This window comes from Melanaphis sacchari, unplaced genomic scaffold, assembly GCF_002803265.2.
Source record: "Melanaphis sacchari strain LSU unplaced genomic scaffold, SCAv2.0 Contig43_pilon_pilon, whole genome shotgun sequence".
NCBI lineage: Eukaryota > Metazoa > Arthropoda > Insecta > Hemiptera > Aphididae > Melanaphis > Melanaphis sacchari.
The window spans coordinates 847751-873104 of NW_020271284.1; the positions used below are offsets into that span (position 1 = coordinate 847751).

General features: G+C 29.2%; 1 protein-coding gene across 1 annotated transcript; it reads right to left on the reverse strand.

The window, feature by feature from the left end:
* On the reverse strand, positions 1-25354 carry LOC112597674 (GAS2-like protein pickled eggs). The gene is made up of 9 exons (XM_025343822.1): positions 24804-25354; positions 19543-19713; positions 13276-13554; positions 12981-13205; positions 10127-10234; positions 9915-10008; positions 9423-9513; positions 5871-6850; positions 1-934 (listed from the first exon to the last, which is right to left on the reverse strand). Exons 2-9 carry the CDS (start codon positions 19711-19713, stop codon positions 459-461), a joined length of 2424 nt encoding a protein of 807 aa, XP_025199607.1. The 5' UTR covers positions 24804-25354; the 3' UTR covers positions 1-458.

Here is a 25354-nt window from a genome sequence, read left to right on the forward strand (position 1 = left end):
TAATAATAATAATAATATAATATAATCCGATCGCAAAAAAAAAAAAAAAATTAAACAAATACACTTAAGACGAGCGTATTGCGATAACAATTTTAAAATGTTTTAAAACACATAAATATATAAATATCATACGTCGTCGCATCGTTGCGCCGTCGTTCCCAATAAACAGACTTATAATATCTTATTAATGCGTGTCCGCAGTGTACCGCGATAGACGTCACAACGACACGAGTACGAAAACATTAAAACATGTTATTTGCCACGACCATCGGGTCGGCAACCGCCCAAATCGTGGGGGGGGGGCGAAAAAACAAAACTATGCGGATTATTATTTATTATCTATTTTTAAACGAGAGTTATCCCCTCCACCGCGTGTCTCCCGTGACGACTAGACCTCGCGGAGACTCGTCGACATCGACGACGACGACGACGACGGCGGCGGCGGCGGTGATTGACGATCAAGTCCTTTGGACGGGCGCCGGTATCCGAGTGACGATCGGCGAATCGGGTTTGGAGTCCTTCCGGGGACTCGGCGCCATCACCGCGAACCGGTTGATGATGTCGGCCACCTGTTGGCAAAACGTGTCGGCCGACAGTTGCGGTCGCTGTTTGGACGTCCAGTGCCGGCCGCCGGTCGCGTTCCACGTGTTGTTCCGGCCCAGCAACGGGGTGGCCGGCGACGACGACGACGAAAACGGAGGTTGGTGTTGACCCGCCGCCGCGGCACCGTCCGCGTACGATGCGGGTGACCTGCGGCTGAGCGTGGGTGTCTGCGACCGGCCGACCGCCGGTGCAGGATGATGTTGCTGCTGTCTCGACGATTGGGTGGTAGAACGGTTCCGGCGGAACGGCGACTGTTGCGGGCTGGGCGTCTCTTTGCCACCCGCCGAACGGCTGCGAGGCGGCCGCGTCACACGCGTTACCGGTGGCGTGCCTGCAATCAAAAATGCGTAACAATGACAAACTATTCGGCGACGGGTTACTTGTGGTTAGATTAGGTTTTAACAATTTATTATATACGTGAGAAATACACGCGGTAGGCGCGTGCTTGAGGTAAACTTATATCACAATAAATATACAATATATAAACACCGGACGGCAGACGCAAATGCTGAACAGCCAATAACCACTAATGCTAAGTGGTGGTATCAGGTCGTGACTTTCCCGCTGTACACCCTTTATTTTATTTTTAAACCATTAGACGAGGGGGACTGAAATAGCATTTCTACCCCTCTCCTTCAACGCACTCTATAATGAGGTAAAACTTATGAGTATTTCGAATTATTTTATCTTCAATACTCCTCCACAACAAAGGTTGTGTACCTAATATTATGTGTATTATTATTATAGCTTGTAGCATAATTGTAAACTATTATTAGTATTTTATTAATAATGATTATTTAAAAATGTAATATAACTACATAACTCTCTATCACCGTCATAAGCAATTCTCACTTCTCACTGGAGATATATAAATCATTAATGTGTATATGTATTTCTCTTGTAAATGTAATTATTTGATTTATATAAAAAAAAAAAAAAATGATTATTTTACTTACAATCAACCATATTAAATTTTTGATATTTATTATTAGCTATTATCTTCGATAAATATCATTTTAATCGTTGTCCAATAAAATTGGTATGCAACTACATTTTTCATCGCGTAAAGATTTCAAGATTCACCTATTATTCTGTTGATCGAAATCGTCTGACAGATTCAATCTCGACGAACTCAATTAACCTGGGAATTAGGATATCTACCTACATTTCATATAACCGCAACAATAACTTACTTTTTTTTTGTTTTAATCAACAGTTTTAAATTTTTACGGAACTGAGACTTTTTACAAAGAACCGTCGGCGATATTATGCACGTAAAATCGCACCATTGTTTACTTGTTACATAATAATAATAATAATAATAATAATAATAAGCCATAGCGTTATGTCCCGCGGGCTAGTATAATAACATACTGATGACGATAATCGCGAATGTGCGCGCCGGTTTAGCGTGACGTCGTGTAGACGCGTTCGCGGTGACGATTATGGCGCACGTAATATGTCTTATAAGTTATAATGTATGTTAAAAAATGTATAGGCGTGTCTGACAGTGTGGACGGTTAAGTCATATAATAATAATATTATGTGTGTACGTTGTATTATGTGCTCGGCTGGCGTAGGTATAACATAAATAATTATAAAATATAAACATAAATATGTTTTTTTTTTTTTATTCCGTCTCTCGTTCGGCGTATTTCAATTTCCCCGCGGCTATTCATATTTCGGCCGTCTCTGCAAATCGTGAGCCCAAAACATTCTGCAATCCGTTTCAGACGTAGTATTCTTTACATATAGTCGTCGTTATACAAGAAATCATTAAATTATAATCGGTATATGCGCGCAAGAAATGTCCATGGAGTTGGGTTAGGTCAGTGTAAGGTTAGGTTAAATACGTGCTCAGACGACTATATAGGTATATTATACTTCTTCATCACCCCACACGATGGGAATCGAAGAATTGACGGTGTCAACTCACGAGATAAATCAAAAATTAATACGCTATGGGTTATTCGTATTTCCATCGTTGCGTGTAACATATACAAGTTGAAAAAATGAACCTGAGATGTACCTATACCTATGGTTATTTTACCGCGAGTTCGAGATGCATTTCCGTTTTGCGTTATTTGTTGCTATACTGCATGTACAGATATCCTATCAACCGTTCCTATCGTCAGCTCTGACTACAGCGTGATTATTTAAACACGAAATGCTCATCATCCTTGAAAATTTTGCCTTTTTTTTTATATGTGAACCTTGTAATTATTAGGATTACATATATGATATAATTAAGTTTATAACCGAAGCAATCGAGGCATTAGACTAAAAATGTTTATCGTTCTCAGTTATATTAAAATGTTTAAAAAACATTTTTTTTTTTTCAACTGATAAATATAATAAATATTAAATTAAAATTAAAAACAATCATTAACCACTCTAATTTAGCCGACATAGAATGATAAATGAGTTCGTATACAAGTGACAACGACTATAATCCATATGCCATTATATTATACTCATGGGTAATTCATTACAGTATACAATATAGTATTATCGTCGATTTATATTTATTGTTTTGTATTTTTTTATTTATCATTTGCGTTTATGGTTTGTTTAAAAACTACATTATATATTGTTATATATTTAGCCACAAACTGGATACGCTTTTCATTCGTTTCCCTCTTTTTCTCCATTGTCAATTTAACAAGTAAAAGTTATTTTTTCTTATTTTCAAGATCACGTCATGTTGAACAACCATCATGCCTTATTATTACTTAAACATTACGTGTTTTTCCCCAAATACAATTAAACCACTTTTCGTTAAACGCACGCTTTCGAAAATAAAATAAAACAACTATAAACAAAACATCGGGTATGCCAATATTTCTCTATTATTTTAAAACTATTATGTAAAATATATTTTAAGAGGTAATATTTATACAAATTAAAAAAAAAATAATAATTATTTTCTTCGTACAGAAATTGTATAGTAAAATCACTGTTATCAAATCACGTTTATTTCGCTTCAATATACTCCATCGTCCGAAAACGAACGCAGTGCCTACGTAGTACCTATGTAATAATAATATAATGCGTTTAATATGTGTAATTGTATATACCAATCTAATGGCACCGCTTCGAGCTGCACCCTTCGATTCCAGTTCAGAAAAACGATGCGATTATAGGTAAAGGTACCCGACATTCCTGTTTTAACTTATTCCATCGTAGTCGGAGTGCAATCCGATCAAACAAGTATAGTACGCGCGTGGGCAATTTTGACGGGCTGAGAAATTTTTTTTTTTAAAAATCTGAACTCAAATCGCTGCACCGCATACGTGGTTTTGGCTAGAAGTGTCAAAATGTGGGCGAAATAACATTAAATGCGCGTGGATTAAATTATTCGCTGGAATAAGCGTATATGTATGCATATAATATATAATATACCTACGTGATGATGTATGGGCCAGCCAACTGAAAACATGTTGAACTACGTAAGGTTTCGACACAGTAGTCTGGATAGTGGGAAGGTGTTTGCATGACAGTTATGTATACTATAAGGGATTGGTCAACTAAATCTGGAGACAGCGTTCGAGAAGGGAATATTTATGGACTTCATGTAGTTTTGAAATTCTAGTTAAGCTATAAATTTTACTTGCGTAAATCATTCAAATATAACATATAATATAATGTGTATAATATATTTTACATGGATAGAGGTATGCGTTATAATTTATTATACCCATACATAAATATATATCGTGCCAACAGTGATAACAGCGACGAGACTAATGCATATAGTGTCATAGTGACCAAATGAATGGTCTTCACCATTGGACATTTCTCAATCGGTTTAATAATACCATACCTAAATACCAATACAGATAATGATAAAAGTAATAATAATAAAAATAATGTAGCGGCATTGAGAAATCACAACAAAATGCGAATAACGTTGTCCAGATAAGATAATTATTATTGCAATGGTTTGATGTTCCCGCATATAAACTGCGATGTTACTTGTAGGAAAGGAGATGTATTATATATTGCTATATCATGTACCTCCACTACATCAACATATTATTGTAATCAATCCTACCTGATTTAATCCTTTGGCGTTCGTGTCGGCTACGAGTTCTCTCATAATATTACATTCATAAACTTTAACCACAATCAGATATACTATAGAATATAGTTATAAATTATAAGTATACAACTATAAAAATATACACGGCAATTCAATAAAACATGCACGAAACTTAAAAAAGTATTCTACCAAAATGCAAAGCAGTTTTATCAAAACACGTATAATATGTACATACTAATCTAATTTTTATTTACACATTTATTGTGCGACTACTAAACCCATGAGAATTAGTATTTCAGCATAATTTATAATTTATTAAAACGAGATTACCAATCGTGACAAAACGCTTGTGGCTAAGCGTGGGATGTTACCTGTATAGTAATATTACAAAACTAATTATTACATATTATTATAATTAATTCTTTGTGGTGATCCTAAGTCAAAAGTCGTTTCTATTGAACTGAAAATTATTTATACTTTATTTGTTTAAAAATAAACACACTAAAAAAAAAAAAATAATTAACATTTGATAATTTAAAATATTATTTATTTGTCTCACGAAATTAAATATGATAAAAATAGAATGTCTTTTATATAAAGATGAATATCAATACCGAATTATTTTCGTTATAATTTATTAAGTATGTTTTATTTTATAAAGTTAAGGTCATCGCAACATTTATTTATTATTTACAATCTATATAGATACCTGATACCTACCCATATGCATATTATAGCATAATGAGCCAATCAAAAACCAAAAAAAAAAAAAAAAACTTTTTTTGTATGTACGTTTAGACTCGCAGATACATTATATATGTAGGTTTATAAAATTGCCATTATTAAAATAGAATTTTCTCTGACATACATCATGTCAATGCCAATGTCAACGATCCGAGAATATACGTATATTATTATAAACATTTTTAATATATGCTAATGATATTATAAACAGATAATTGTGACTGAATAACGTATATTATCAAACCTAGTGTAGAAAGTATACAATCTACACTAAGGTAGACAAAATATATAATATATCTTTCTTTTTTTTTTCTATTTTTAATAACTGAATTTAAATGGATAAAATATGGAAATAGTTAGTGCGGGTTAGACAAATATATGATGTTTATTATATATAAAAATATTATTATCACATAGTGCTCCCTCTACTATATGAACGAAAATCTTAACGATATTTTGCGTATTACATTATGACGCTTACCATTAGATTTCTGCACGTGTTTCACGTTAGAGTTGAATGGCGGTGAAGCCACCACTCCTAGACTCCTATAGCCCTCGTCCGATACTTCCGAGCCGCTATCCGTGCCCACCGGTTCCGACTTCTTCGCGACGTCCCCTCGGGTCGAATGAGACTTTTTCCGGCCCGTCGCCGCAGATGGACAATCATACGGGGCCACCCTCAAGCTGTCCGACACGCGGCTGAACGGCGTCGTGTCTACTACGGACTCCTCCTCTCTGACGGTCGAGTGCCGCCTCTCGTCGATGGCCGTCACGGGCGTAGGGTTGAGAACGTGGTACTGTCCAGTGCCTTGGAAATTATCCGACACCCGACACGTGGACGACGTGTCCACGGTCACATCGTCATCGTCGTCATCGTCGTCGTCGCCATCCTCGCCGTTGTTCCGGCCACAGTCCGTTTTTCCGGTCTCGGGTTGTACGTCCACGGACGACTCCCTGGACGATCGATGCAGACGATCGCCCAACTCGGCGGCTAGTTCCGACGTGAAGTTCAACGAAATCTTCGGCGTCGGCGTGTCGTCCACTCCGCTTCGTTGTTTCCGCGCGGCTGACGGCGATCGGCTGCGGTCGCTGGGCTGTCGCTGTCCGTTGGGCACATGCAGCAGACGATCGCCGCCACCGTTAACCGTTCCGGACGAAGGCGACGCCGACCGTCGCGCACGTCTCCCGCTGGGCGTCACTGATCTGGACCTGCAGGCCGCATTGCCAACGGTCAAGTGGTCGGCGGCCCGCCGGGGAGTGGGGCTCCTGCTCCGGCGGCCCGCGTCCACGGGCGCGCTTAGTTTGGCGGTTGGCCGCGGCGACGGCGATCTGCTTCGGCGGCGGCTCGCCCGCTTGGCCGTGGCCAGACCACCGGACGTCAGACTTAGGCCACCGGAGTAACCGCCGTTACCGCTACTCCCCGTACTGGACGTAGACGAGCGTCGTGTTCTCGGCGGTGATCTATAGATTTTACACACATAATACATGTATACGGAGGAAATGATAAATATTAGGTATATGATATTATATTATATTATGTGTTATTTGTACGATTGTTGTACGGAACTGCAGCAGGACTAAACGGACACAGTGTTGTATTTAGGGCTGTGAATATAATGTAGGTCAGGTAAATATTAACTTGATTCAGTTTAAAAATTTAATTTAATTTATGATTCACAATTTTATTAAAAAAGTGTCCAGTATCAAGTGCAAAAAGCTAAGTTATTTTAGCTGTCAATTAAACTCCTTAAGTTTATAAGTTGATTAGAAAATAAACTAACTAATTAATGTTCACCTTTGATTTTGTGATAATATTGCGTAAATATTATATGTAAATGATAATTTGTTTTTAAGCTTCGAACTCCAATTTTCCAACTTAATAAAAATAACTTTGGATTGACATTATAGTTGTTTAATTGTTTTATTTTTTTCTTATAAAATTATTTTTGGGATAATGTCACCAAAAAAAGTACTAGGTATTTCATGTGTATTTTGTTTGAATTCTCTATACAAAAACAAAAGCATCTCTTAACACTCGTAAGTCATAAATCTATCAAGCCAAATCAGGCCATACAACCTTCACCCTTGAACAAGCACAATTTCCGGCTGTAACTCTTTATAATGTCCAAGTTCCTTTATCTCCTACGATTAAATATCTCAGACTAATACTCGATAACCGTCTAACCTGGGCACACCAAACTAAAAGACTGTAGCTAAATATTAGGCTGTGAATGCTGAAGACACTCCTTATTAACAATAAACACAACAACCTAAACATTTAACTACTCATGTACAAATCCCTATCAAAATCTATATGGACCTATTGACAATTTATTTTAAATACTTAACAGTAGAAATAAATATCGCATATTTATATATGCGACTAGTTGCAAGAGCATGCACGTAAAGGCCACATAACTGGCGACTCGTCGCTAACATGTACATCATCAACATTATGTGTCATTTATAGGCTATGGCTCATGGATCTATCCATTGTATATGATCTTAGTAACCACGGTCTTAGAATCAGGGCCGGATTTACGCCTAGGCCTGTGAAGCCCGGGTCTAGGGTGGAAAATTTTGTAAGAAATGAAAAAAAAAATCATATGAATATTTTATGCATATATATAATTGCATAAATTAATATTGTATAATATTTAATACATATATTTAAAAAACATAGAAGTAAATTCATGAATTTGAGAAATAAATAAATTTTTTTTCTTGGGGTAGAAGCGAAATATTTTTAAGGGTCTAGGACGGCATCTGTTTATCTGTGTATTAGAATAATAATAGTTAATAGTTACCATAAACAATATCAAATAATACAGATAAGGAAAAAATGATACCTAATCAATAAATCAATTGTTACGAGTATATAAAAAAAACTCTAAAATTGGAAAATAAAATAACTATAATTATATGTAAATAAACAATAGTTAATACATATTATATATTTGTCGAGTATTCATGGGAGGAATTTATACCCCCCCCCCCCTGTGCACGCCCATGTAGAAGATGATATAAATGAACAGTTAACTGGTAACTGTAAGTAGGTAACATTATTAAACACTTAATACCAATACAATGGATAAACCGTTCTCCTCTTTAATTTTAAGTGCACTATATCACATGACAAAAATCGATTAGTTATAAGTAGACACTCTACACCAATTCCTTAGGATTTAAATTAGAATTGAAAAAAGAGGGAGTTACAATTTAATAAAAGTGCGTTCTCGAATAAGCATTTCAAAAGTTTTCTAAACGTGTTCGTATACCTAAATACAATTAAAATATACTTGAGAACTTATATCAAGTACACCGATTAAGTTTAATTAAAACATGTTTTGAACTCAATTATCGTTTGAAATTATTCCGTATGCTCATCATACATATTATATGTATATAAACTATAGATGTAGGTACTAATATACTAAACTGTCACGATTACTAATTTCAATTTTTTTTTTTTAAAATAGAAAAAATAAATAATGAATTCATATTTTATTAAACTGAGGATTCTTAATATCTGTTTAATGCATTATATTCACAGTCATCCTAATCGAGAAATTCTATTATTATAACACTGATACCGTTATTCGAAATAAAAAAACCTCCCGTCATAATTGCAGGTGTGGTGTTTATTTATTACTGTCGTATCTGATTATAAGATTATGCCATTCATTCTAACTGCACTGCGATGTCATAATAATATATAACCTTGTACTTTAAAACTCGTCAGTGCTTAAATCTTACTGATTTTATTATGTGAGTACATGTATACTTTAAGTTCTATGATACATTTAATGTTCCCATTGGAAAAAATGTTTTACAAAAAGTACAAGATTTTTATGTGTTTATAAACAAAAAAACCAAATGGATTATTAAATCTTTTTATTTTTCCCGCGTTATAAATGCGAAATTGTACATGCCTATGAATAATATACACTGCATGCAAATCCTATTCGGTACATGCTAAACGTATTAAACAAACATACATAATATACCTAATAAAATACAACAAAGTACTGACCTTTCGTAGTGTACTTGGGCGTGCGATAATTCCAACGTGGGCCCGCCGCTCCTGACACCCGTCAGTTTCGCAGATACCGGCGCTCGATGAGCTATTTAAGAAAATTAATAAAAAAAAAAAACAATAATAAAAAAAAAAAATAAAAAAAAATAAAAGCTAAAAACGATAAAACAACAAACACACGCATGACCAAAACTAACTACGATGCTACAACAACACAATACGGTATGTCCAGTGGGACATTTTACGCAAGAATCAATTGCACGACAAATAGCCTACACCAATACTTTATTAATGTTGACCTTGCAGGAAAGGTATTATTTTATTCGCTGCCGCCCATAAACTGTACGCCAATACGTAGGTATATACTATTATTATAAATGCGGGCATAATAACGTACGACTTTACGGTGTGTTGTTTTACGGACAAAAAATGTTTTTCCTCCCATTACATATTATATTTGTTTTTTCGCTTAGGTATAATGTGACTTACCAGTTTTGCATCGGCACGGGTCGTGTTTGTCCAAGTAATGAGACAGTGTGTCCCAACCTCCGCCCACTCTGACCATAACGTGACTCCTCAGTATCTATATAAGGATGATATTATTATGCACGCACACCAAATAGAACAGTATAATATACCAGTTGAATGTACAAAAGTATTTTAGAGAAACGATTTAAAATATACAAATCATAAGTACTTACCCTGACAAATATCAAGACTTTAGTATCACCAATACGGTATTTGCCTTCGGACACTCTAATCATCGGGAACTGGGTCGGACACTTGCATCTCTCCACAAGATCCCGTACCTAACGAAATAAAAATAAGGTTACGCGTACGTTAGGCTAATATATAAAAAAAAAAATAATAAGAGATGAGATTTTGTGGGCATGGCAATCACGTCGAACGCGGTAATTTTTATTTGGCACTTGAAGATACATGTATGTGCCATGTTTCATAGCAAACTAGTATATGATTAATATTATTGTTCATATTAGAAAGTACTCAACTACAATTCGAGAATTCAATTTCATATCAGTGGCCAAAAATATTAGAGTAATAATAGTACTTAAACAAATCAAACTAGCAATTATAATACAATTTTTTCCAGTTGAATTTTGATATACTTATTTTAGTCCATTTCAATAATAAAAAAAATATGTAATTTCGTTTATTTTCTATTATCTTTTTAAAAAATATCAGATTTTAATAAACTGAATAATATTTTCAATTCCTACATTGGCTACATTTCAAGTTTTAACCTACATTGCAAATAAACTATGAAATTCTGAAATTATTATTTAAAAAAAAGTAAATATGTTGCCATATTAATTTCAGGCTTTGTAATGTAACCTATTTACAATGAATTTTTTACCATTATAATAAAATATTGAAAAAAAAAAAAAAAAAATATGTTAAATTATTTAAAATGAGATAAACATAATAAAACAGACATATTATATTTATATATACAATATTATAACTATTAATATGTTCAACGTATTTAGTATTCATTATGACCAGCAATAATTTTAAGATAACGTATTAACTTGAACTATAATTTGTTCTCTCGTAATCGTAAATCAAATAATAAGAACATAATATTAAAACATTGATCGTGAGATAAAACTATAATAGAAAATAATAGAATTTAGCTATATGAATATTATATTATACAATAATGATTATCAACCCACGAAGTGTTTACCGAAATAACTGGTTTTACAGTATTAGCGTTTTATATATATGTATATAATATTACGTATATATTCACATGATATACTACATTGGTTTTATCTAATCATACAATTTAAGCAACATCCAAACATTTCGTTAGGATCAATAATTCCACGCAATATTGTGCACAAATGCACAATGTATTCATGTTTCCATTGAGCTTTCTGCTGCGATGCCGACTTATATATTTTTTAAATTAATTAACGTTATAACTGCGCATTGCACTGAATTTATTCTCATGTCATTGTACTAAATTTTAATTAAGTTGGGCCCGATGTATGTGATGTTGTATCAATCACAATCCACTGTGTTCGCACGAGTTGTGCCCCGGGTACGCTGCACCGGTGGCTAAGGTCGGCAACTTCTTAACGCTTTGTTTTCACTAATTCGCAGTGTCACGACGTTTTCTTTTTGTCTATTAAAAATCAAGGTTATGTGCCGCATTCATGCCGATAAAGGATTACAATTTTCATACGAACATCATTTTGATAAACAAAACAAAATATAAAACAATGTTATTGCTTATTGGACACTGATTTTCGATGCTAAAATAATTATTGTTCCACTATTATATTAAATACATATATTAAGGTGAATACGTGTGAATTGATTAATTGTACAAAAATACCAAAATGTAATACATTTGTTTTGAATACGAAATGTAAAAATAGTTATGTTTTTATTGTGTCAATTTAGTTGTAACTAAATACGATCATTACAAAATATAAATGTCAACAAAACAATTCTATTTCACATAAAATAAAGGAAATATTATGAAGTTATTTCGAAATAATTGATTGTGTTCAATAAGTACAAAAATATCAAGTTTATTCAAAGTAAAAATAATTTCAATTCTATAAACAATGGTTATATTTTTTATAATGATAGTTTAATAATTAATGTATTTCATATAGGCGTAAGGCTTTATGTTTAATCCAAGAATATTAAGCAATCATAAAATACTTTGTACATTGAAGTACTATTGGTTGCAATTTTATGCAAATATTCAATGCCCTAATATATATATATATCCATACGCACTTTTATGTAAACTTATTCTTTCAAACGTTGTATATAAACTGTATTTATGTCATAATTCTAGAAATATTTACTTGTTTCTAATATAAAAATTTCTTTCATTCTTTCTACATATTATAAAATAATTATTGTTTTATACATAAGTACCTTTCTTTTAGTCCAATATTTGGTTAATTTAGTAAATTATGATTACCACTATAATTCACAACATAATTCCGTTACTTATTATACCATTTGCACAATTAAGGCAAGTAGGCAACTACACTTTCAGATAAACCGTATAACATTAAATTATATTTCTCAATTAATTTATAATACGTTCAATACTACAAAAATTTTACTTCCTAACTGTGGTTTTATCATATCATTACAGTAAGTACTACTCTTAATAAAAAATTAAAAAGTAATGAAATATTAACTCTAACACGTAGAATGGATAAAATTTGTGGTTACCTACATATTATATTAATAATGCATTAATGTTATCATGAATTCGCGTTGTAGTACTTTTTACATGTAAAATAAATTGAAGAATCGTTTTCTAATATTAAGATTAATCATACTTAAGTTTATTTTTATATGGATAAATGGTAGAATGTAATTAGATATTATATAATGTAAAAACATATAATTTAAATAGTTTATCTATGAGGTAACAACTTGTTAGTTGGAAAGTAATAACGAATTCAATTCAGTATTATAATATAAACAACACCAATCTACATTTCTATCATTAAACATTGTTCATTATTAATTAAATATTTCAATTATCACACTTACCATTTCATCTAAGCTTTTTAAATCGTTAGTTACAATTTGAGGCAATGGCGCATATTCGGTTAGGTCTTCGCCGTCACTCAAATCAGTATCATCGCCATCATTAAAATCAGTTCCTTGTGAAAATTGAGCATACTTTTTATCTGCTGCGATTTCCCGATCAATCTGTCTTTCCATTTGTACTAACATCGGAGCTGGTACACCAACTCTGGCACCACGTCTAGCGACCTAGAAAAAGAATTCAACCATTATTTTTTTATTGTTTTTTCTTTAAATATTTTGTGTAATACAATTTTACCTCTAATAAACATAAGATCACGTGTTTTTCATTTTTTCGCATTATTAGATCATCGGTTTCAAACAACAGACACTCAAATACGCCAAGTCCGTTTCTGCACCAATTGATGAAATTGGAAACATTGTCTCTAGCAAAAAATGTACCACCTTTAGCGCCGGGTAAGTATCGCACTGGTGGTAATTGAAGAACTAGGCTCGCAATGCCGCTAATATTAGATTTCCCAGCCGCTTGTCTTCGATTCACGTGTTCCTCTGCATAGTTTCTTACACAGTTTGAATGCTACAAAAATAAAATAAAATATCTTGTTAAAGGTTGTATTTAAATTAATTAACATGCTTACCGATAACTTATAATAATGTATTTTATATCTTAATTGTCATTTGTATTAAGCATTGCTAAAAATTAAAATTAGATAGCTTTGAACATGGGTATTTATTATTTTTTAGAATAGCAATGATATTATATTTTTAATGAGTATCTATAAGTACTTTGTTCATTTTTTTAAGAAGTCAACAGCTATAATTATAAAAAAAAAATATGTATAATATATACGTTAAAGTAAAAATAAACAATACTACGCAGTTGTCTATAATTTTCCGTCAATCAGATAATCAAATTATTATTTTTAAGCTAACACCTACGTAGTAGATTTTAAATTAAAAAAAATACCGAAATTTTAGATGAGTCTAACCATGTTCCAGTTTTTTGCATGTCAAGGCTGATTATTAAAATAATAATACTTTGCTACAACCGATCGTTTGTTAGCATTCACTGTAATATATTGAATATTGATACGTCATCCATACAAGTATTCAACAGAGTATAAACAAGATAGTACAGTTAAATACAATAAACCGTGCGAAACACACATTCAGAGTTAACTAGACTTGACACCTATTACTAAATTATTCAAAAACAATTCAATAATGTATTTGAATGCGTTAACCGTAATTGTACTCAATCAATTATTTAATTCAGTAGAAAATAGATTGGAACAATTGTGTACGTTGACAATGTACCTGATAATGAATATTGAATGCATTTTGGTCGCAAAGTAAACACTAGCATATTTCAGAAAGACCGTCTATACTTAATATAAATATTTTTCCTCCAAGTCTGCATACTAAATGCAAATTTCTTACAATTTATTAATTTCTTCTAATTTATTGATTATTAATTGAATCAGACAATAATTAAAAATATGTTAATATTTTTTTTATACATTATTTAACTTCGAGTGAAAATTCAAATATATTCAATACGAGAGATTTATTTAGGTCAGTCTATTGTTATTAAATCAAGGCTAAACTTAAAAAGGCTTCTACACTTATTTGTACCTTAATCCACATATAACGTTAAGTACTCGTGAACTTTTAACCAGAGCAATATTTTTATAACCATAACTACAATAAATAATTGTTTACTTAAATTATTATTTTTTTCTATATTATAAAATAAGTCAATACATTAATAATAAACCATAACAAATCATTATCCTAATAATATAAATTAGTAGTTTAAACATTAATTATTCATACATTTTTTTTATAAGCATTTAAAAGATAACTCTATATCCTTATAAAGTAGTTAGGTACTTTTTAAATTACCTGAAAATTTAACTAAACACCAATATTTTAGTCGAAAAAATAAAAATATTAATAGTGTGATTTCCTTGAAGAAATTAAAGTCTACGCAAGTTGAATAAGAATTCTTAATTTTTTATTTGACATATAACAGATTTCAGAGACATTTGTTATACAATAAAATATTGTATATTTATCAATAAATATTATGTATTTAAAATATAGTATACAAAACCAACATACAGCTTAGCAAGTGTATAATATTATTCGTGATATTATGTTAACATAATATGTATGTCTAGTGTCTACTATAATATCCTAGAGTAACTTATTGATAGACAGATATTTCTTTTCAAAACTAAAAAACTACACTATTATTATATTATTTATATTCAGTTAAATAAAACGTTCACATATATACAATTTCAGAATGGCGGTGAAAAAAGACAATGTAGAGCAAATCGAATTGCAAAATAATCAACCGTAGCCATTTACGTAGCAAAAATTTTAATCTGAAACTTGCATTGAAAGTATCACCATTTTCTATTTCCCTATAAACATATTGTTTTCGTTTCACCCAAGCTATATAATATTTCTCATCTGCTTTGGTCAATCGAAACCTGGGTATAGGTATAACGCTTTCTAATAGATTGAAAATAATCAGTGTAATGTCCTTCCTTGCACAACAACCAAAACGAATCAAAATAATTTATTTCCTGTCATTAATTATTACCGTTTCTATAAGCAAATTCTTACATTATAGTTTTTGCCAAAAACCTAAAAATAAACTATAATATAGAAAGAAAATATTAGTTAACTGTATTAATATATAAAATACGTCATGTAAAAAAAAAACCTATTGCAATAAAATATTATATAGATGGAATCATATAAAATAATCAATATCATGTAAGTTCTTATACATTAATAATAAGTAAATTACTATAAATTAAAGCAGATAAAGATTTCATTAATTTATAAAAATATAGTGGTCAGTGGAGTACCGATTAATGGACATTTATAAAATTAGTAGTATATACTAAGACTTTTCAATAACTCAGTATTCATAAACCGAACTTTTTAAATAAATTACATTTGTAGAAAATATAGACTCGGATTAAACTAGTTTATACAAGACGTTATATTCGTTATGAATAAATAGTAAATTTGTAGGTAAATACATAACTAACATGTGACTAAGGTAATAATTGGTAAGAAATAAAAATAAAATACAAATAATAATTTAAAAATACCATATTAACCATAATACCATTATATAATTCAACAAAATATATTATACCTATAATTGTAATTAATTTAAATTATAAGATAATAACAATTTATAAAATTTGTTTTTCAAAATGCTATTGGCTAAATATCATTACGTTTTAAATGAAATAATTAAATCATATTTATTGGCTAACTAAAATTTTTCATTTATCATTTAACGTAATTTATGATAATAGATAATACTATATCAAATATCTGAAATGTATATACTTTCTACGGTTTTTGATCTCTCAAACATTATAGTTTATTTACCAGATTTCTTTTCGACCTTTACACTTGAATATAATTTGCAAATCATCATATACATTAGTACATAGTACATGTTAGTTTGACATACTATAACCATTTATTTTGACCCGATTTAATATAACCGAAAAAAACATTTGTAATTTTCATGAAAAACACCCGCAGTAGATTTATTTGTCGCGTAGATTATACTTGTTATATTCACAAATACCGTTAAATAAAAAGTTAACATCATTATTAAATTGTAATTGAAATAAATAAAAACTGATTACTAAACATAATAATTATTTAGTTGAATAAATTTAAAAAAATTGAGTAACGTGGTAATAATTATCATTTTGTTGATAAAATGTTCGTTAGCTGGAATAAGGTTTTATTAATTTTTGTTTTTTATGTATATATATTTTATCACTTTTTCCATAGTATTTACATAGAATTATTATAAAACTGTACATGTGTTGGTAAATGATAATTAAAAATCTATGTTCTAAGAGAGATACGAAAACCGACACTCATCAGTAATAACTTATAATTTATATCATTTCCGGTGTTCGGTCATGCGTCGTAAGAAAAAACAATTATATAATCATGAGAACTAAAAAAAAAATATTTTAAACTTGAATAACAATTTAAACATATTTCTAAAAACTATAAGTTTAATAGTTTTTAAATTAAATGATTGTTTTTAAAAGTAGAAAAATAAATGAACTAAATTTTTAATTTATTAACAATAAATAAAAAGATATGAAAAATTACAAAATTATAGTTTAAAAAAATGTTAATAGATTTCATAGTTTTCCCAGTATTTTTTTAAGATATTGTTAGTAGATACATGATGCAGATATCGCTAGATGCAGTATCCAATCTAGTTAGTATATTATGGAAATGTAATTTCTAAGTTATAAGCATCGAATGATATAACAACCACTATAAAATAATAAGTAATGTATGTAAAACGCGATAAAATACTATCTTTATCCTAGGCATAAAGTATTTAAAATGTTATAACAATGAAATATGGTTGGGTGGTACATATAGTATACTAATGACTTGTATAGTGGTACATAATACGACCTATTTTAGAGATAACATCAAATATAGTACACGTACACATCATCAAGAGAACATATAATATAATATATCAATAAATTGTATGCAACTAACAGTGGATTATGTCAACAAAATAATGCATTATTTCAACAAATAAAGATAGATTTATACGATTTTAAAACTGATAATACTAATATGATACACGAGAGAAAACAAATCATGAAACTATGTCTTAAAATCTCGTCGATCAAAGTATAGTTCAATGCGGAAAAATTTTTATGAATTTTGATCATAATATACAACACTGAACGGGTACATGGATTATTTGTCAATTTTCTTTATTTTCAGATGCCGTTAATACATTAAGGTGTTTTAAACATATAATGGAGACCATCAATAAATGGACGGAGCACGTTGTACGTGATTTCCTACAGGAAAGAGAAAATCGTGCTGCAATCGCATGCAATACAATAGTGTACGGGCGCGTACCGCGTTCAACGGTATGCGGAATAGAAACTATCTATACCTACCTATAATATGCAGTGAACATAATCGATACGATTTATTAGAATAAGAACGAGCCAAGTACCTATAATAGCACTTAGATGCATAATTGTAGTCAGTAATTGACTAAATATTCCATATATGTGCACACAAATAGGCGAATAGTTGAGTATACGTGCAGATTAATGGTTAATATATAGACACGTAATATTATAATCTTAAAAACAATAACTTTATTTACAGATTACCTTAAAATTATACCCGCGAATTCATTGAATAGATTTCAGTGTCAATAAGTGGTTATTTCCTCTATATCCCTTTATCATAACCACTTAAAATAGTTTAAACTTATGATTAATCGAGACGAATAAATAACAAGAACAATGATGAAAAACTATTTATCAATTATTATTTGGCAATAAATATTAATGTAATATTAATAAGAAAATTAATTTTATATTATGTGTCGGACATGATTTATCTATGTTTTCAAATATTTATTTGTATTTTTTATATGTAGACTAAATATTATAATAAACTTTTATTTATTTTAACTATAATTAATTATGCTAAAAAAAGTACTAGATGATGTAAAGAAAATTATTTAATGATTAAATTTCGATCATAATTAATACACATTGATAATTAGTTATTACAGTCATCGATGGGTTTTTTTGTCCTAGGTAGATTAGGATCGTTTAAAGAGCCAAACAAATACTTAACACAACACTATTCATCAGTGTTCTTTTAATTATATTATACATAACTCATCAATTTATTTATAATACTATACAATGTCATAAAAGATAAAAAAAAGTTGTTTATACTGAATAATTAATTAATCTTACTTAAATTTAGAAGTGAATAAAAACTATTTAGTAAAGAGTATTAACAAATTATACTTTTAATTTTTTGAAAAAATCATCTAAGTCAACCAAAAGTAATAATAATAATACTTAACAATTTTATTTGATTAATTGTTATTATTTTGGTTGTGTAAGTACATTTATTTTGATAAACACAACCATACGATAAATTTATTATATATTCAAATATTTTTTATGTTAAAAAAAATGTAGCACTTTAGTAGGTAAAAAACACTTTTGGTTCGCTTCTACTTTGTTGAATTGAGTTAATCATATTACATTATTTTATTTTATTATATTGCCATATTCTGTTGACGTAGGTACGTTGAAATATTTAGTTATTTATTCTAAATCTAGAAGTAAACTTAAAAAAGAGAATGCCGCAGAGTTTAAAAATACTTGTCGTTAAAATGGAATGACCTTTTTAAACGGAATCTTCCAGAGAGATTAAATCTCGACATTGTAAGATCCATGCCAAGTCCATTCCAACTCTGGTCTCGACAAAACATTAAAATTTGTTAGGTAAGTGCTTACAAATATATTGAATAGAGTTATTTAGAATATAGACATTAAATGTATTTAGTAGATACTGACGTATATTACAACTGGCCCGACAATATTTTATTACAGCACATAGTTCGTGTTTTAATTTATATCTTATTATCCCACTTATGCATCATAATCCACGCTAAATTGTGATTAATAAAAAAAATAAAATATAACTTTACCTTGCACAAAGCCACGCCGGTATCAAGTCTATCCATGAAATTATTTACGTTTATATAGAGCTCAGGATATAACCCATTCAGCCATTCAGCTAAATCCTCTTTCATAGCGTAAAGATATTCTTCACTGGACTTGAACGGCCGAAACGACCGTGATTCCACTAATAATGCCATCTGTAATAAAATATTTTACATTACTACGATACAAAAAACATTTGATACTGAACATCAGTGAAGTATTTTTGCAGGTTGTGAAAAAGTATTGTACCATAACTTATAATATGATTCAGTAACCCTGTAAAAAATGTATGTAGAATTTAATTCTTCTGAAGAATTTATTTATTATTAACATTTAAAGACTTTGAAATTTTACAAAATTACACAAATAAATATCATCACAATAAATAAATAATAATACATTTTAAAAATATCATACATTATATTCTTCAATATGCATAGTATACGTATTATGTATCTATAATGCATGTGATAAAATTATATACAATTATACAGAAAGCAAAATATATTTATTTTATTGTATTTTTGTGGAAAAATAATCCATCTAAAATAAATATTATTATTTAAAATATATTTTTATTTGTAATAGTAAATCATTTGTCATTTGAAATGTATATTATGTTAAAAAAACTCAATCTGAAATGTAATTTTATTCAAAATAATATTCTGTTGGAAACATTTACTTTTGTTTGAACTATAATAATATACTGAACAATATTAAATATTTTGTTACAATTCTATGTTTGCTCAGAAAATTATTTTTATAAAAATTTTTTGTTGAAAATCTACATAATTAAGTTATTGGTATACGGTTCCAAACAGGGTAAACAAATATTTTTTAAGAATAAATACATATATCGTATATGAACTAATACTATTCCACAAAAATACATTTACAAATAAATAAATACAATTCCAAAATAATTTCTTTCCGACGGTTTCGATTAAATACTTTCCAAATGAAATAATTTTCCAAGTAAATATTATGTTTCCAAATCAAAACAATTTTAAGATAAGTACAAAAAAAAAAAATTTTCGAATTTTTATATTTTCACCAATTAATAATTTCCAACAAAATATATGGATACATCAAGAATAAATACACCAAATATCAATCAATTTTTTTTTACATTTAAAAAATATTCTTTAAAAACCCTGTAGTTTTAACCTACTCTATATTGTATTCCTACATAAATGTCTTGAATTCTAGATAAATAAATGTCATATGGTACAAATTAAATATGGATACCGGTATGTGTGTTTATTCTTTGCGTATTTTTTTCCACTATTAACATTCACTATTTATTAAAATCATTGTAACTATACGGTATATATGGAATATGCTACACATTAACACATTTTGATTATCACGGATAATTCGCTATGCTGAGTTCATACACCTGGATACCATTGTTGTAACTTTATAATTGATTACAGTTTTTCTTTTAATAAATAACTATTATTATCATAGAAAAACCCTTAAAAAAAAAAAAAAATTCAAGTGACTTAATTTTTAATATTGAATCATAATACTATAGTTACTATTATATTATGTATTAAATTGAAATGGGTGACATTTAAATTTTTAAATTTAATAGGAAATTACAAAAAAAAAGTCAACTATTCATGATTGGTACTATAATCTATTTAATAAATACATTTTTTTTTTTTTTGAATACTAACTGCGTGTACGATATTTCATAAACTTCAATGAAAAATTTTAATTTACTATTATAGTTTTAACAATAACACTTATAAGCACATTCTGCTAATTATCGAAATGTATAAAATAAAAATATATTAATATTATCTCATAAAATATTCTTATATTAAAATTTTAAGTCACTATAGAAAAATACATTTTAACTTATTTTCAGGTCAAAAGTTAGTTCTATATAATACAAAAATGAATGTACCAATCAAAAATAATTAAATAACAATAATTATACGATCTAGAACATAAAATATAATTAATTATTGTACACATAATTTTTAGTTTATAAAATAAATTCTACGTTTAAAAATTACTTATTTAAGACGCAAAGAAATTAGATATAACAACAGGATTTTGTGTGGCTAAAAAAAAGAGCACGCACGTGGCATGATTGTCGCCCACACTATTCATAACGGACCACTTCCAAATTAAGCTGTTATTTTAATATTATACCTACTGAGGGGAATAATCTAATCATTCATATTGAAACAAATTTATTGTGAAGCATTGTAGCAATAATAACTGTTTAACGTTTAACAAGATGGCATCAATTTAATTTGTTTCATTTTATAACTTTAAATACCTAATATAAATTTAAAACACATAATAAATATTAATTAAATAAAACACTGTAAGTTTTTAAAACGTATTTAAAAATGATGTGAACCAACAAAACATATATTCTTCACATGTTAAGTATAATGTTTCACGTGTGAAAATGAACATATGCACTTATACTACTAACTCATAAAAAAATCTTAGTAACATTAATGAGTGCTATATAGAATATAGTACTGAGTTGAAGTGTTCTGTAAATAAAGTAATTATTTATTTTAATAATTACATTTATATCAACGTAAACCAGAGATATTCAAACTTTTTCATGCCTCGGATTTTTTACTTCTTTACAACATTTTAGTAGCTCCTAAATTATAAATTACCAAAAATGATTATATTCAAATATATGTAAATGTGTTTATTTATTTTAATATAGGTAGATATATTATTGTAAATGCGTCAATAATTGCCTGATAACAAATGTTATACAATGCATATAACACTAAAATTAAATATTTTATATTTAGAATAAAATAAGATATTAATCGCCGACATTATTATAATTATTATTTGTTTTATTCTGTGCCACGGCTTCTCTGATCAACATTGCATTGCGGTGCACTTTACAGTAGCCGCTAGTTTAAACACTTCTGACATAGATCGTAAAATTAGTTTAAAGATTATGAAATTTACAAAATATAAAGCATTTTAATGAAAAACTTAACTTAAAATACTTATAAGTTTATTCATTTTATAAATTTCCTTAAATTATAGGACATTAAATCTATACAGTATACTGCAGTATACAATTTATACATTAAATTATATCTTTATAATTTAAATCTCTATTTAAATTTAGTAGCTATCTGGTGGTCAATATAATATTAATATAACAAGTATTTTTAAATTTTAAATCTTTAATAATTATTTATTTATCATTAAATACTAAAATAAATTACTGTAATTATCGCATTTAAATAACTATTTTAAGTTAAAACCCATTAAAATCTGTTTAAAAAAAATATGCTTTAAATTATGGATAACTGGTGATATTTTCAACATCCGTGTTGCTCGAAAACTATTAAGAAAATCGTAAAATGATATGCTTATATTTATTAATATAATATTAGGTAAATATACATTTACAAAATTATTTAGATATGTAATCATGTAACTCTTAGTTTATTTATGATTGACAGAAACAAATTACTTTTCTAAAAAAATATCTTTCCTGTAAATCACATTATTTCAAAATAGGTAAGTGGAAACTTAAATTAATTTTTTTTAAGGGAAATACTATAAAAGTAATTTTCCTCAATTATCGAAACCATAACATTTTACACTTAATAATTAATAATCATTTTTTACATTTAGAATTTTATTTTGGGTAGGTATGTAAGTATAATACTGTTATAAAATTTACCTTTAATGATTAAAAACTTGCTAAAATCAAAGTTATTTTATTTATTCGTATATAGCTAGTGTACACATTACCTAATAACCATTAATAATATATTTTACATATTACTTAGTCATTTTAAAATAAAACAAAAATATATAAATATATGTATAGAATAATTTTATAAATAATTGTATCATACATCATTATATTGCATTAACATACTGCAGTTAGTAGTTAATTAAAATAAATTGAAAATTATATTTTATTAAAATAGCTTAATAGTTTATATTTATCTGACTTATCCATATAGTCTATAGTACAATGTTCATCAAACATAAGCTGTCATTAAATAATTTATTATATGTTTTGCATGAATTAAATGACATACAATATTATAAATGATATTTTTAGTATGATAGGTTTAATTATTTTCTAACACAACAAAACTATATATTAAACACATAATTCATTGTTAATGTTTAATATTAATTTAAAACCGATAAGGCGGAAGTAAAAAATAAGATTATTAGAAAATGTATAATGGTTTTAAAATGAGGACTCTAATTATTAGGTACTATTATGTTATATTATTTATTCTACTAAATCTTAAATATAAGTAATGACTGTATTTCTCTCAATTCTCAATGCATTTACAAGTTATACAACACGATTGCTGTAAGATTGCGTACATATTATTTAATTATGAGCACCTCAAACCAATATTATAAAAGCACGGCATTTTATTGATGTTCCTGCCCTACGGTGGCAAAAGCGACGAACCTTGGGACATTTTTGCGCATTGTATTTGGCGCAATCGATTGTGGGCCGCAGCCGGCAAAGGGAGTGCGAGAGTGCTGCACATATATAACATTTGGCTGAAAACTCTAACGTCATGATAACACGAAACCAAAATATAAAAACCTTAAAAATCACAGTTTTACACTAGTAATCGTAATTCCATTTTTGGCCTGTGACCGTCGCATACACACAACACATACACGTTTACACGTATTGCTATAATTGCATTTAATATACTGTGGAACATTATATTGACCAACACACGACTATATTATCATAAACTACACAATGCTGATCCGTAGTTGGCAATACTCGACAGTTATACTGGCTGTCCAGACTACTTTAATTATTAGGGTGGACAAGGATATTTCCTTATGTGTTTCATTATTTGAGGGTCGACGATACATATACATATAACTACACCAATAAGCAATTCAATACGATTATTATAACAGTAATCCTTTATCTAAATTATTATAATATGTAAAGAGTATACATAAATTTATCGTATATGTACTTCCAGTCATCTAGAATAATATAACATACAAAAAAAATTACAACACCCAGAGGCCAGAGCCATATTCGAAAATAATTATTATCGAAATTACAAATACGCGTTCCACATATTATCATAGATACTGTTCGAAAGTCGTTTCGTGTATGATATATCGACTCTGAACAGATAATATATTACATATAAAACAATATCATAGTATTATCACATTGTATAATGTTTCTTGTGTTTATTAATTGTTCGAAAAATAAATTACAAACCTCGGTATCTGTTGGACGACGGAATCACCACGATCGGGTCCACAAATCAGAAATTTGAAAATTTGAACGAAACTCTGGCAACGGAAAAATATTTGATATTATAAGGTTTCGAGCTAGCCATTATACTATCGGCTGTCATTCGCATACAACGATACTAATATATAAAACAACGGTATTAAAATTAAAATTAATAAATTTTATATTAGGTATAATATAAAAAAAAAAAAAAAAACACGGCGATACGATATAAATAACGAAAAACACTATACGCTATATAATAATTATATTATTTCGAGATGTAGACACGGAAATAAATAAAACGATATTATTGTTACGATCTCGGTGGAAGCGTAATAAAACAATATAAAATAATGATATGATGAAATTATTGCTGAAAATCGTCAGCGAGTCACGGAGCGGAGCGGTGTGCAGACCGGTATCGCATTTGTAACTGCCGCGCGTCGGGTCTGGTGCTCGGCCACGTTGGATTATCTTCGCGCGCACACCTTCCATCCAAAAACTCTCGGCCGGCTGGGGGGGGGGGTATCGGT

Coding starts and splice junctions, on each gene's coding strand:
- LOC112597674 (XM_025343822.1), bottom strand. CDS start 19,713: ATGGCATTATTAGTGGAATCACGGTCGTTTCGGCCGTTCAAGTCCAGT. Junction 13,555..19,542: donor CCGGCGTGGCTTTGTGCAAG/GTAAAGTTATAT, acceptor TTATTTTTGTAG/CATTCAAACTGTGTAAGAAA. Junction 10,009..10,126: donor AAGTCTTGATATTTGTCAGG/GTAAGTACTTAT, acceptor ATCCTTATATAG/ATACTGAGGAGTCACGTTAT.